This window comes from Myotis daubentonii, chromosome 12 (genome assembly GCF_963259705.1).
Source record: "Myotis daubentonii chromosome 12, mMyoDau2.1, whole genome shotgun sequence".
Lineage (NCBI taxonomy): Eukaryota > Metazoa > Chordata > Mammalia > Chiroptera > Vespertilionidae > Myotis > Myotis daubentonii.
In genome coordinates this window covers 43,089,736-43,105,318 of record NC_081851.1, presented here as the reverse complement: position 1 = coordinate 43,105,318, position 15,583 = coordinate 43,089,736, and the positions used below count along the sequence as shown (strand labels likewise).

The window sequence follows — 15,583 nt, the reverse complement described above, 5'->3', positions numbered from 1 at the left end:
ATCAGGATACATACTTGGAATGTGAAAAAGTGGTCTGGAGTGAGCCTATGTCCATAAACCCATCAGATTTATGAATCTGTTCCTACTCAAGGAAAATCTTTGTAAGTGAAAATGTTGCCAAAGCAAAAGTTAAATATTTTTTCATTTTTAAATCATTTTTATTTTTCAATTACAGTTGGCATACATTTTATTAGTTGCAGGTGTATACCTAAGTGATTAGTCATGTAATTTACTAAGTGATCATCCCAATAAAACTGTAAGAAAAGGAATAGTCATGATTCTTTTCCTACATTTCTTCTCTTATCCTCCCTGAGTTAGTCCTTTCTTCAGTTACTGAGGACTGGACCTAATTTATTGAATCATCTTCCTGGGAGAAGCTTTCATACTGCCAAGAGATGTCACTAGAGTAACAAAATGCTTTCTTTTCAGTTTAAGAACCACAGTCAGTTTTAGGAAAGCTCTAAACTGAGTGGGGGGAAAAACCAACAACAACAAAAACAAACCACAGATATCAGAGGTCTTTACATTCTTGATATGTGAGTTAAGATATTTTTAAAGTTCTACATATAAAATGATGTTCAAAATGTTAGCTTCTGAAATATAGAGCATTGTACAAAAACATTAAAAACTGCTGACTAATAATATGCCAAAGACTAGGCTTTGTAAAACTAAAAACATTTAGGAATATTGATATGATGGTTTTGCTTTAAAATAATCCTTACTGCCCGGCAGGGTGGCTCAGCGGATGAGTGTAGAACATGAACTAAGAGGTCACCAGTTTGATATCATGCCTAGGTTGCGGGCTCCATCCCCAGTAGGGGGTGTAAAGTTGGCAGCCGATTGATGTTTCTCTCTCATCGATGTTTCTATCTCTCTATCTCTCCCTTCCCCTCGCTCTAAAATCAATAAAAACATATTTAAAATAATAATAATAACCCTTACTATGTAAATGAGGAAAAACAGTGCCTCAGGAAAAGCTGAATTTTTATGTCTTAAATCATAAAGAATATAAAATTGGCAATATATTGTTCGGGATAAATGTAAAGCTATTATAATTACGTATGTTATCTAATTTATCCTTTCGACTGAAATTCTATCAACTGCTGTTTCAAATAATAAGCATTCAAACAATAAGCTTTTCTTTTTTCATCAGCACAACTTATATTCCACTGAATCAAAATGCTATTACTTTTTCAGTAAATATTCGAAGGCTTATAATTATCAATAACAACAAAATAAAATTAAAAGAAGTAATGCTTACTAAGTAACTAAATCTGAACCCATGCCAAGTAGTACCACTTAACTAAAATAAAATTTTCTACATGGAAAAAGTAAAAAAGAAAATACCTTTTCTTGTAGCAACTTTGAGGAAGCTGCATCACGATTTCCTTTTCCACCAGCAGTATTAAAATGAGACCATGGTAAAACTGAATTAAAAGTTAAAGAATCGTCCAAGGCAAAATCTGGTTTCATAAAAATCTATCAAAAAAATTCATTTCTCTCGATTAGAAAAACATTTTCTTTACATTCATTATCTCTTCTAAAACGATAGAGCATTAAACAATAATTATTTTGGATCTCAAGCATAAACAGCAAAAGCAAGTGATAACATGTTATTTACATAAAATCTGTAGAAAAATGTACAAATCTCATCTAGGTAAACATGCTCATGAAAGATAGAAAAATGTTTTTTTGCCTTAACCAATGGATGTGTGGAAGGCTGCCTGCCCTGTTTATCGGAATTCCGACTTAGGGGAGACTTAGGGGAGTACCGAAGATGAAGCCCCTAATTATTCCTTGACCTTTCCAAACAAGCCTGTGCATATGCAGACCCCCGGGTGTTTATTGGAATCCTTATGCTTAATCCCTGGATGCCCTTGCCTAGAATACAATGTAAACATGTTTCCTTCCAAGATTACTCACCCTACTGATTGCATCTAAAGATAAAAATTCCAATAAAGGCCTAACGAAGCAGGCAATAGAGGCTGCCCTGGCCACTAGAGCCAGGGGCCCCTAAGCCCTCTCTTTCACAGTCAAGCTGTGTCTGAGTAATTTGTTCATCCTTCATTCAGGGCGCTGCTGGTCAGCCCCAGCAAAAGGAGATGATCATTCCATTACAACTTGATCAAATGCACTACTGTAGTCCCACTGGGCACACACCAAAGGGAGATAGTGTGTGTGTGTTTTTTAAATGCCAGATATCAATTTCTCTATACTTATATTTCTAATTTCTCCTGCTAAAATTTCTTTCAAAATTGTTTTTTAGACATACACTAAATTTTAAAATCATAAAAAATTCAATTTTATGAAAAGCCAACTCCTTTTCTCTTATGTATCACATCCATCTGAGTACTAAGTAGTATTCATTATATTTCCTAAATATTGCTTGAATCCCTTCATTCCTCTATCTCCACAGCATTTCATCGATGCAGCCCTTCATTATCTCTGGATTGCAGTAAATGGACACTTAATGATATCCTTCCCTGATCTATCCACTATATTTCTGTTAGATATCCCTTTAAATGCAAGAGTATAACTGAATTAACTTCTCTGTTTGAATCTCTCAAGAGTCCCATGACCCACAGACCAAGGTTTTTAGAATGGCATTGAGAGTCCTTCAACTTTTGGACCCACTTACCTCTTTTTATCTTGCCACTATTTACAAGTTAAATTTGAGCTGTATTCAAATATCTTCCATATCCTCTTATGCTTACGTATCTTTATACATGTATTTTTGGCCTAGAATGCTCTTGCCTATCTTCCTAGAGAATTCAATCCAATCAAAGGGGCAAACATGTCCCTGTGTATGACACAGAGATTAATCACCCCATCTCTGAACACAAATATACTATGTACACTTATTTATCGCTACTTCACAAAAATTATTTACTTAATATGTATATATCCTCCTGGAATATGTTCCTCTAAGATTGGATTTATAATTATTATTCTTTGTATTCCCATAAGGCCTAAAACATGCTTTAATAAGTTAATTACTTCATTAATAAAATAAATTTTTATATTTTATTCTATTTATTGATTCCTTTTATCTTTATGCAAAAAATTGTTATGAATGTGATAGGGAAAATCTAGGGACATGAGTATATTTTCTAGTCACTGCTTTAGTACTACTGAAAGCATTGATTCATTCAATAAGTATTTACTGGTTGTCTAACTCTTATGCTAGGCACTAAGAGAAAACAAAAATAAAATATTACAGAGGTACTAATCTCAACAATCTTTAGTCCAAGGGATATGATAAAATATATACATAAGTATCATATAAGAGGAAGAATGACAAATGCCTTGAAAGGGAAGGCTGGGATCTAGATAAAATGCTATGGAAATTCAGCAAAGGGGCAAATTATCTTCAGTTGGGAGAAATGTATTCATGTAAAGTTGCCAGTTAAGCAAAAGAATGTAAAGGATTAGATATAAGGAGATGATGGAAAGTCTCTGTCTGGGTTCAGGAGCAGTTTAAGAATGGAGTCAACGAAAGAGTCTGACTGAAGTAAAAGATGTGTAAAGATTAGGAGGCAAAAGTTAAGAATGTAGCTCCGAATGGAAATGAGTAATTAAGAACCTTAAATTAAAGAGTTTGAATTTTATTTTATAGGAATCAAAGAATTTTAAAAATGACTGCCCTCTCCTTTTTGTTTCTACCCTTCATCTGTCTGTCTCTTCTCACCCTAAAGAGCAATTACCACAGACTCCTTTGAGAATCTGATGAATGCAATGGATTCTTTTCCCAGAAAAAAAAACAAAAAAAAACTCATCTATTACACATATCTACAAATGTCTTCTTCTAAAGGAAATGTCTTTTAATAATTTGAAGGGAGAGTAAGATCAACAAAATTCTTCTTTTAGAATGGAGAGACTTAAACATATTTGTAGGTTTTGATGATGAAGAGATTGATGATGAAAAAGAGAAGAAAGAGATATAACAAAGTTACAGAAGAGGCAAAGTGTCAGAAAACAGCTAAATGAAAGCTTCTTAAAGGCAAAATTAAAGATCAAATATTAAAAAGCAGTATTCTCATTTTTTAAGCTTTGTTACCTTAGGTACTTGCTCCAGATCTGTCCTGGATTTATCTATTAAAAAAAGGGGGAGGGGGAAGGGAGAACATGATTTTTTAAACTTGTTTGCATTTTACTTCCATAAAATATACTCTGACAGATTCAATACTATACTAGGTCACAGCCAAATAACCACATAAGTTTCTTTGTTCAACAAGTATCTATTAAGCACCTCCTGTATCCCTAATAGTATACGAAGCACTGAATATGGCATATATGCAAATAATTTTAATCAATTGTATACTAGCAATAAAACAACTTAATAAATTTTAAGAATCATTAGTCTACAATGAATTAGTCTATAATGATTAGCTACTCTTATCAAGTTTTGGTGAGATTAAGTTTGGCATGCTATGTAGTTTTAAGAATGAATTAAATTCTAAAATAGGAATACTGTTTTTTAATTGTTCAAAATATCCCCCATCCTTTCCAGAATTTCTTCTGATCAAAAATATTTTTAAATATATTAATTTTCTTCTAATAGATTTTAGTTTGTATCATCAACAAATTTATCTGTGCCCGTCTGGTGTGGCTCAGTAGTTGAGTGTTGACCCATGAACCAAGAGGTCCCTGGTTGGATTCCCTGTCAGAGCACATGCCTGAGTTGCGGGTGGCAGGCTTGATCCCCAGTGGGGGGCATGTAGGAGGCAGCCAATTGATGTGTCTCCTTCATTGATGTTTCTATCTCTCTATCTCTCTCCTTTCTGCTCTCTTTAAAATTAATAAAATGAAATAAAAATTATCTGTAATTGAATCTACTTCACCTTCATCTCATCAATAAGACCTCAGGTAAGGTACCCTCCTTTCCAAAAGTAACCCATTCCCTCCTGCCTCTTCTGTGAGCTTACTTCAATTACCCTGCCTCTCTCTGTATCTTCAACCTCTTTCTCCTTCTAAGAGCATTTTCCTCTCTGCATATAAACATGTTTCATTAAAAAAAGAAAGAGAGAGAGGGGAGGAGAAGGGAGAGGAAAGAAGAGGGGAGAGGAGAGAAAGAAAAAGATAAAACATAGGGCCCAGACTAGATTGAGGCAAGGGAACCTTGGGTGCAGAATTTTAAAAAGCACTCACTTTCAGGGTTATGCAAATGCCTCTCTTGCCTCATCTAGTCCTGGCCATGCAAAAACATTCTTCCACTCCATTCCCTCTGTAGTCAATATCCTATATCTCAAATCTTCAAGTTACATCCACACTGGGAGTCTCCATTGCTTTCTCTTGTACTCACACTTTAATATATAGTGAGATTTCTGTAACCACAGTTCCAGTTTAAATGCTCTCCCTAAGCTCTCCTAAATTGCTTAATCCATGAAGACTTCTCAGTATGTAAACTGAAGTACTGTGACACAGTGTAGACTAATTATTCTCACTTCTTTGAAATTATCAAAGGTGGAACTCTCTCTTGGTTGACTCTCTTATCTCTCTACTTCTTTATAGTCTCCTTCACAAGTGCCTAATTTTCTATCTGCCCCTTAAATGTGACAGCTTCTTAGTGTTCTATTATAAATTATTTTCTCCCCGCTATTCACATCCTTCCTGAGTGATCCCATCCATGCCCTTGGATTCAACTACCATGATACTGTCTAGCATATTGTCTATGATAATGTCTACTATACCTACATCTCCTGCCCAGATCTCTTTCCTGAGCTCCTGGCTAACATACCAAACATGTTTGCAAAACTGCAATTAAACCAGCCTCTATCTCCCCCAGAATTTCTCCTCTTATATTGGCTATCTCACTGAATTGCACCTCACCGAGCCAGCTGCCCAAGCAAGAAACTAGGGAGTCATCCTTGAATAAACTTGTTCCATTACTAACAACTAACTGACCACCAAAACCTATGCCTCAATCGCTCAGAGGCCTAATATCCTCTCCATCTTCATTATAACTGTGAATTGGGGCCACATGATTTCTCACTTGTATTATTGCAATAGCTTCGAACTGTCTCCTTGACTCCAGTTATATCATCCAAAAATTTATTAACCACAACTGTTTACACAGTGAAATGTATAACCATAAATCTGATTTTGTCTGGTTAAAAGATTTTGTAGCTCTATACTGCTTTAAGAAATATTCCTTAGCATGGCATACAAGGCTCTTAATCTGACTCCAACCTCTTTCTTCAGCTTCTTTTCTTGCTCCCAGTAGAGCCAACATACTGAACTCTTGCAGTCCCTTGGACATGCTAATTTATCTCTTGACTCTATGGCGTTATACAAACTATTCCTTCTTCCTGGAATGCCTTTCACACATAAATATTTCTCAATAGCTAGTTTAAAACACATGCAATCATCATCAACTCTAGGAAACCTTCTAAGCTAAGTTAGGAGCTGTATACAATCTTGCCATGCTGAACTTATTACCTGATATACAGTGCTGCAATTTTTTGGTTTATTTATTTAACCTTACTCAGGAGACCATCAGCTTCTTGAGGACAGGGACCATTTCTAATTCATCTATTTTTTAAGCAACAAGCAAAGTGCCAAGCACACAGATATTACTTAAGTATTTGTTGAATTGAAGACAACACTATCATCAGACCCAAGATTTTTCTCTTAAAGCTTTTAGAAAAGATTATAACAGTAAGCTATAAAAATTTTACTAGAAAGAAAAATTGTAAGTATGACAGCCTACAAGGTCCCCAAGTTAAGATTTTGTTCATTAATACTATTCTCTTCTACAAATTTCACATATTCATCTACATATTATCTACAAGTAGATATTCATACCATGAGTATGTAAGAGAGTCCTGTCAAAGGTATCTTTAGGAGGACAAATATTCTTGCATCTTGCGTGAATCTTCTCTCTCTAATAAAAGGACAATTAAATAAATAATGTAATCGATGCTGTGTGGCAATACAAATATTCAAAGCATCAAAATGTTTCACAACAGAATATATAAAATTAGTTCTATGATTTTTAAATCACTAGCGTCTGAACTTAAATACAAATAATAAGTATGCTTAATAAACTAAATATCACTGAGATGTATGAATATCTATTTACTTATACTCATCCCATTTCACATAGTTAGTAAAAATCTCCATAAATTTGGAATGAAGTGGGAAAGCAAATGAAAAATCCTTACTTATATGACAGAAATCAATTAAGAAAATAATTTTTAAAAGCAAGGAAGAAAATTTGAAAACTGATACACCTAAGATAGATAATTATTAATTGACACTTTCTGAGTAAAGAAAAATAATTCCATTCTAATTTCAGATTAGATAACCACTAACAACACTGTTATCTTTTCAGAGGTACCATAAATAGGACACATGGGAAGGGGAGTGTGGTAAGAAAAAACACTGGGCTAATAGTGTCCAGAATTCTGATCGTAGTTCTGACAGCATGGAACTGTCTTCCAAAGAGGCTGTGAATTTTGCATCCCTACCCACAATGAATGAGAATCCAGATTAGTCCATTTCTTAAACCTCACAAATTGTCTGGGATTTACAGGTCTAATAAAACCATTTTTTCCTTGGTAGGTAGGGCAGGTTTTCAGGTTGAATCTTAGCATTAATAGGATTATGTCATCCTGAAAAATCATTAGAGCAAGAAAAATATATTTACATAAATCTAAGCAAAGAATTACATACAACCCAGTACAGAATGTATATGAACAAAAAAATAACATAGATTCCTCAAAGACTACTGGTAAAAATCCATTATAAATTACTTTTGACCTGACTATAACTAACTTCAAGATTAGATGTTACCTGAGAGATTTCCTGTTGATATACTGTAAAATGTTCCTTGCTGATCTGTGGGAGGTAGAATGAAGGTATGACTTCAGTGTCCACAAAGTCCAATCCCCATGTTTTTGTGAAGAAGTCAGATTCTCTTTTTGCTAATCTAGGATCATTTAATGCTGCTGGGAGATTTACTTTGGAATGATATATAGTCCATTTGTGTTGATCTGTAACTAGAGATGGGGCAACACATAAACTGTGTGAATCACCTGCAAAAAGTAAATAAGAGAACTCTGTAAAATAAGTTCTATGTTTGAAAGTATACCCTAGAAAAATAAAAATGCTTAGATTCTACATTATACAAAGCAACTAACCTGTATAAGCTCAACTATGCAAAATTTGAGAGCTGTAGTCACAGTGTGGGGTAAATGGTAAAGAAAGTCTTTCATTAATTCCTTTCCTTGCTGTACAATTTATCTTTTTTTCAACACAAAAACTCTTCTACCTTCAACTGAATATCTTCTATTCTTTAATATTCCAGTTTTTTCCCATAGGTAGAGCTTTTTTTTCTATTGTACTATGGCAGGCAGTATCTTTTTTTTTTTTTTTTTTGCTTATAATTAGATAACATAAATACTGCTGTAGCATTAGCCATAGAGGAAAGAAAAATATACAGTTGATTTTTGTTATTCACAGTAGTTCTATTCTAGAAAGCTACTGAACACTTGATTAGCAAATACTGAAACACTGGCCCTAGTGGAAATACAGGTTAGATTCCTGCAAGTCTTTGTGGTCACAACATTTTCATCAACTGATTAATACAGAATCATATGCATGTGTCTATTTAAAAACACATTATTTACTATATATTTAATATATAGTTTTATATACTTACTATATATTTAATATATAACATATATTGTTCGTTCATTAACATTGAACTACAACTCATACCTGAATGAAGCTTATATGACATGCATAGTTTCCTCATAAGGCACATTACAGCTTTCTTATACTTAGGAATACTAGAAAACACTTCAGCACTACGTTTGAGAATATTTTAAAAAGCAAAATCACCAATAAGATACACAAAAATGCAATAAAAAGTAGCACTAAATAGACCACAAAAAGATTTTTTTACACCATGATAGCTGAAACAAGAAGGCAGAGTGTTGCCTTGTTCAACCTCAGGTGGGAACGTATACATTGGGTAATTTAAATTTTTCACTCCTCTGTGCATGTTTGCAAATGACCACAAAAATGCCACAAATATTGATTTGGGGGTTACAAATAAGTTTTAAGGTGTAGGCAAATTTGCAAATATGGAAACCACAAATAATTAGGATTGACTATATTATGTTTAAAGAGCTTTTCGAACTATACATTTCAAAATATTTTTAATAGTTTATATAAGTACTTCTTTTATGGAAATGCATGAAAAGAACTATATTCTAATCTCCTAATCTACTTACTTCCGAATTATTTATCTCTCTTTAGTTTTAGCATCATAAAATTTACTCTTTTAAGATAAGCATACGAAATCTGTCTACTCCTTTACAGTTAATATAAATCCTCAAAGGAGAAAAAAAGGCATTACCTGTGGGTTCCTTGGGACACACATCTGGCAGTGACTGCACAGGTCGAATGTGTTTTGTTGGATCTACCTCTTTTTTAACGAAAACATCACTGCTGCTTCCTTGAGGCACTGGTGAACTGTGGCTTGAAGCCATTGCATAAAATCACCACTCAACTGAAAATGAATAAGAAACAAATAATAATCAAGACACTTAACAAAAATCAAAATTCATCTACAGGGTGGGGCAAAAGTAGGTTTATAGTTCCGAGTACACAAAATACAGTTAATAAAGTGACTGTAATAATCATAACCTGCATGTCTTTTTCCATATGAAAAACGGTAAATCTACTTTTGCTTCACCTGTATAAGTATTATGCATGTCAAAAACTTTCTTTCAAAAGAAGATACAATATTCAAAATCCCCAAGTACACAATTTGAATATTCTCTATTGGGAGTCACTCGATATATACTTAGTTTGCAAAGCAAGTTATCTGTCCTTGTTTAAAAAGTATTCTTCCCCAAAATTACCTATCCTTAGACTTTAATCCAAAGTGCAAATAGACACCAAAGCTGCAACCAGTATAAATTAAAAGAAAAACATTCCCTTCATTCAACAAGTATATAATAATTATGCATTACAGTAAAATAGATAAGTGCATGGGTTGCTGAAATGGTGACTGCTTCATGTACCAGTAGTATAACCTTGAGGAAATTTACTTAACCTTTGAAAGCTTTACCTTATCTGTAAAAATGGGGATGAAAAGTGGTCCCATCTCATAAACCAGCTGTGGGCAAACTATGGCCCGCGGGCCGGATCCGGCCCGTTTGAAATGAATAAAACTATTGAAAAAAAAGACTGTACCCTTTTATGTAATGATGTTTACTTTGAATTTATATTAGTTCACACAAACACTCCATCCATGCTTTTGTTCCGGCCCTCCGGTCCAGTTTAAGAACCCATTGTGGCCCTCGAGTCAAAAAGTTTGCCCACCCTTGTCATAAACACTTTGTAACAAAGAAATGGATACATGTAAAATAAACCATTTATAATCATGTCTGCCTCAAAGTTTGTGTTCATAAATGTTAGTATCATTATATTTATTATTACTATGTGGCTGTCACTATATTAAATGACTATAAAAGTATCATTCTTCAAGGTGATTACAATTAAATTAAGTAAGCAAAACACTAAGCAAAACACCAGTTAACCTATGTCCACATTTTTTAGTTAAATGCTGAATTTGTGGGCAACATAATATAGGCTACAGTGTCAGGTAAGACATTACAAATGAAGTAGTACATAACCTGGATAAACATGTGATATTCTATTATTAGAGAACTAGAGGCCTGGTGCACAAAAATTTGTGCACTCGGGGGAGGGGGGGGTCCCTCAGCCCGGCCTGTGCCCTGTCGCAGTCTGGGACCCCTCGGGGGATGACCACCTGCTGGCTTAGGCCAGCTCCCTGGGGTATCGGGCCTAAGCTGGCAGTCAGACATCCCTCTGGCAGCCCGGGAGCCCTCAGGGGATGTCCACTTGCCAGCGGGGAGCAGGCCTAAGCTGCAGTCGGACATCCTTAGCGCTGCTGAGGAGGCGGGATGCTGGAGACCAAGATCAACAGTAATTGATATAAATGTGAGGAGTCTGGCAGAAGGGTGACCAGGACTCCTTTTGATATTAACAGAGTGAATATCTACATTTTATTACCTGATGCTGACTCAATGGCCTAAAGCAAACTCCCCCAAAACCTGACAATCTTACTGTTTACTAAACATTACCATTGATATGTCTGTTTGCATTCCTAAAGGCAATGTGTATTCTAGCAAATAAAAGCAGCTGGGAACGGAGCAACAGAGAGAACTTGACTGCTATGGTTGAGTTTTTCTCTGGTTCCCTCAGTATTAAAAATAATATTTCTGCCCTGACCGGTTTGGCTCAGTGGATAGAGAGTCGACCTGCGGACTCAAGGATCCCAGGTTCGGTTCTGGTCAAGGGCATGTACCTTGGTTGCAGGCACATCCCCAGTAGGGAGTGTGCAGGAGGCAGCTGATCGATGTTTCTAACTCTCTATCCCTCTCCCTTCCTCTCTGTAAAAAATCAAAAAAAATATTTTAAAAAATAAATAAAATAAAAAATAAAAATAATATTTCTTCTTATGCATCACTTGTGCGTCAGCTCTTCCTCTAAGCCTTTGAACCCGCAAAAGCCACGCTGGTCATGGACTCTCACAGTGGGAGAGGCTCCCACCACCACCGCTGTACTGGCAGCCATCAGCCTGGTTTGTGGTTGAGCAGAGCTCCCCCTGTGGGAGTACACTGACCACCAGGGGGCAGCTCCTGCATTGAGCATCTGCCCCCTGGTGGTCAGTGTGTCATAGTGACCAGTCATTCCCAGTCATTCTGCTGTTAGGGTCAATTTGCATATTACCCTTTTATTATATAGGAGTGCCTGGCCAGCCTGGGTGAGGGGCTGATGGCTGTTTGCAGGCTGGCCACAGCCCCTTCAGGGTAGGGGGTCCTGCTGGGGTGCCTGGCCAGTCTGGGTGAGTGGCTAATGGCAGTTTGCAGGCTGGCCAAGCCCCCCAGCAGGGACCCTCACCCCTGAGGGTGTGGCCAGCCTAGGTGAGGGGCTGATGGCTGTTTGCAGGCTGGCCACAGCCCCTTCAGGATGGGGGCCCCTGCTGGGGTGCCTGACCAGCCTGGGTGAGGGGCTGAAGGCTGTTTGCAGGCTGACCACAGCCCCTTAAGGGTGGGGGTCCCCGCTAGGGTGCTTGGCCAGCCTTGGTGAGGGGCTGAGGGCTGTTTGCAGGCTGGCCATAGCCCCTTCAGGGTGAGGGTCCCTTCTGGGGTGCCTGGCCAGCCTGGGTGAGGGACTGATGTCTGTTTGCAGGCTGGCCATGGCCCCCAGCCACCCAAGCTCCCAGTGGAGGCTGGCTGGAAGCAGGTATCTGGGATTTGTTTATCTTCTATAATTGAAACTTCGTTGCCTTTAGCGGAGGCCACAGCCGGCTCAGGCCTGGCAGGAAGCTTGGCTTCCTCCATCACCGGGGCAACCAAGCCTCCTGCTTGCTCCAGCTCTGTGGTTGCCAGCCAGCATCTTGGTTGGGTTAATTTGCATATAGTCGTTCTGATTGGCTGATGGGCGTGGCTGGGGCGTAGTGAAGGTACAGTCAACTAGCATGTTTGTCTTTTATTAGTATAGATGGATAATTTTATATTGTTGAACATACCTATCAAATAGCAGGTATTCAATAAATATTTTAATGAAGGAATAAATAAGTGGATATAAGCAGAAGCTTATAGCTGAAAGGAAACTTAAAGATCACCTAGTCTAAATTCCCTTACATTGGAGATAAGTAAACTAAGTGTTTACAAAGATATGTGTGGTTTAACAAGTTTTTTTAAAAATCCAATTTAGGAAATCTGGTGAGTAGAAAAATAACAGTAAGAAAAAAAGAGCAGAGACATAGGCTAGGATCAGTGACAAAAAGTTCATCCATTCTAATTCCCCTCGTTTTTTGGAAAACTAACAATTACATTTCCCAGACTTCCTTGCATATCTGTCTGAGTCCTCCTAATGCAAAGGAGACATTTCCAATTACACAATTCACTGAGACCATCAGAAACAAGCTACTAAGAAAATACAGAAAGATAAATAACTTCCTCATGGTCCCTGAACAGAAAGCAAATAACAGCATGAATAAAGGTTAAGGGACATGGTATAATCATAAGATTGTGTGGAAACTGACGTGGCTAGAGTGAAATGTTTACATTGGGAAGTAACGGCAAATAAAGCATATTTACACACACACACACACACACCCACAGCCTATATAGTTGGTTCTCTAAGCAATAAGGAGCCACAAGCTTTTTTGTGGACTTCTTTGGCAGTCTGGTGAGTTCCATGGGACAAAAGAATACTATCATGAAAATATCTGGGAAAATTAATTAGGGCCTTGGTTTGAAAGGCATCATTGCCTTGCTGCAGTTATATCCATACATATTAAGTGTATGGTTATTTCTGTATAAAAGCATTTGCATATTAAGGAGAGAAGAAATAACTAAAAAATAGGAAACATTGTATGAAATAAAATACTGTACATTAAGCATTTGGTAAAGACAGGTTTTTATTAATTTCATCAAATAAAATGGCTAAAATAAACACATTTTGACACTTTAAGTGGTAAGTTGCAAATACACAGAAAATGTGTTTATACCGAACACCCATTGCTTGATGCCAGATAAATTAAATATTGATTCCAACAATAGTACATGACAATTTCAATTTATTTTTCTTACCTTCATGTTGTTTTTAGAGCAAAAAGAAATCCTAAGTGCCATATTAGGAAGCCAGAAATACTTGGGAAGATAGGAATTTGTAGAAAAACATTTAAGTTATTTCTGTATCTGGGAGGGGGAGGGGAATCACTTTATTTACTCATTCAAGATTCTGAATTAGGAAACATTTGCAGATTTTCCATTTTTTTCTTACACCTCTCCTAATTCTTATGAAAAGAGGGACAATCTCTAGCTTTAAAGGGATTATGTAAAATTAGGGGGCTGCCTACATAAGTGAGTCTTATGAAGAAAGGAAGTTAGGGCCAATTGAATATAACATATTGAATAAATAAAGATTAATGAATGCAGAGTGATACCTGAGTGGAGGGAAGAGATAAGGGGGTAGAAGGAGATGGGTTGGGGTGGGAAAAGAAAAACTCTTTTTCACAGAATGCCAGAAATAAATGTAAAAGAATGACTGAATTAGAAAGTCATTGTTTTGTAACCCCCCAAAATCATCAATATACGCTAAAGCCATTAGGTGAAAGGTTTTTCAGAAACAAAATTCTACTGATGTCAAAGTATCACCTACAGATTACTTAGCAATGCAAAGGGGAAAATGTGTCTTTAAAATGGAAATATCTCCACCTTAACTAGGTCATCAAATAGCAGGTATTCAATAAACTTGGTATTACTAAAAATAGACAATTCGATATTATATGGCTTATGAAAAGACAATATAAAATAAACATCATCTATGAGACATTTGCACCAAAATATTTAACCTAATCTAATTAAGTCTCTAGACCAGTGTTGAGGGCTGCTAGCAAACACTGGGGCACCTTTAAATATGTCACTGAAACTCAGGGCTCAGGCAGAGCCTCACCCTGGGGGCGGTCCTAGGCAAAAGACAAGGATGCCACTCAGTTTGATCTTCCCACCCAGTGTTAATGGGGTGGATCTCATGATGTCACCAGGAACTCAAGGCCCACCCAAATGTGATGTAACTTCCTGTTATTCGAGTATTTATTAAAGCTACTTCCGGTGCTGGCTCTCTCTGTGTCTGTCCCTCCATCAGAGGGCAGACGCCATACCTGGTCCCAGTCTCTTCTATTTTTGTGTCCTGTCTATCTTTATTTCATTACTTAATCCCCAGCGCCTCTACTCAAGAACCGGTTCACATCTCTCTCTCTGCATGCTGGAAACGGAGAAGGGAGCCCGCCCAACATAGACCAGGTGTTATGCTTTTTGGTCCTGGGGATTCCTTTGGCAATCTGGTGAAGTCCACAGACTCCTTCCCAGAATAATATTTATAATTAATAAAATATATAAAATTACAATGGACAATTATACTAAAATATAGCTATCGCACTGTCTTTTTACATTATAATGTAGTAATATTTTTGCTTCTCAATTAATGCAAATCTCTTTAAACAATAAATGAGCATAAATATTGAGATACTTGCAACAATTTAATATGATATGAAAATATCTGAAATTTCTGTTGGTGGCAAAATTGTAGGAAATGATAACAGCTCTGCGAAGGGTTTCCTACATTCATAATAAAAGGAATTGCTAAAATCCAGTTAAGCAGAATTTCTCAACCATGGCACTATGGACATTTTGAGCTGGATAACTTGCTGTTTGGTACTCTCCCTCTGTACACTACAGGATCTTTAGATACATCTCTGGCCTCTACCAACTTGATGCCAATAGCACCCTCCCACCGAGCTGTGACAACCAAAAGTGTCTCCAGACAAAGCCAAATAATTCTGGCGAGTAGGGGTAAAGAGGGGAGAGAACAAAATCACCCCAATTTGAAAACCACTGAATTAAAGTAAAGATGTAATTTTTTTTGCCTACCTAAAGTTTGCAGACTCCCTGAATTCAGGGAGTCTGTGAACCCAAGTTTAAATACCCACTACTCTAGACCTACCTCCCAGCTGACAGGAAATAAAGGGAAA

General features: G+C 36.7%; 1 protein-coding gene across 7 annotated transcripts in view; it reads right to left on the bottom strand.

Annotated features, from left to right (window-relative positions):
• VPS54 (VPS54 subunit of GARP complex) overlaps window positions 1-15,583 on the bottom strand; it is a 131,591-nt gene that overhangs the window by 75,041 nt on the left and 40,967 nt on the right. For 4 of the 7 annotated variants that reach the window (XR_009447945.1, XM_059659660.1, XM_059659658.1 and 1 more), the window contains exons 2-6: window positions 9,365-9,517; window positions 7,795-8,036; window positions 6,805-6,883; window positions 4,058-4,092; window positions 1,348-1,479 (exon numbers count right to left, since the gene is read on the bottom strand). Coding sequence is in view for 6 of the 7 variants with exons in the window: in XM_059659660.1 (XP_059515643.1) it covers window positions 1,348-1,479; window positions 4,058-4,092; window positions 6,805-6,883; window positions 7,795-8,036; window positions 9,365-9,497 (621 nt within the window). In the remaining variant the exon portion in view is untranslated. Of the gene's footprint in view, window positions 1-1,347; window positions 1,480-4,057; window positions 4,093-6,804; window positions 6,884-7,794; window positions 8,037-9,364; window positions 9,518-15,583 lie in introns of those variants that run through there. The other 3 variants (XM_059659661.1, XM_059659662.1, XM_059659663.1) reach the window with 3 other exon arrangements.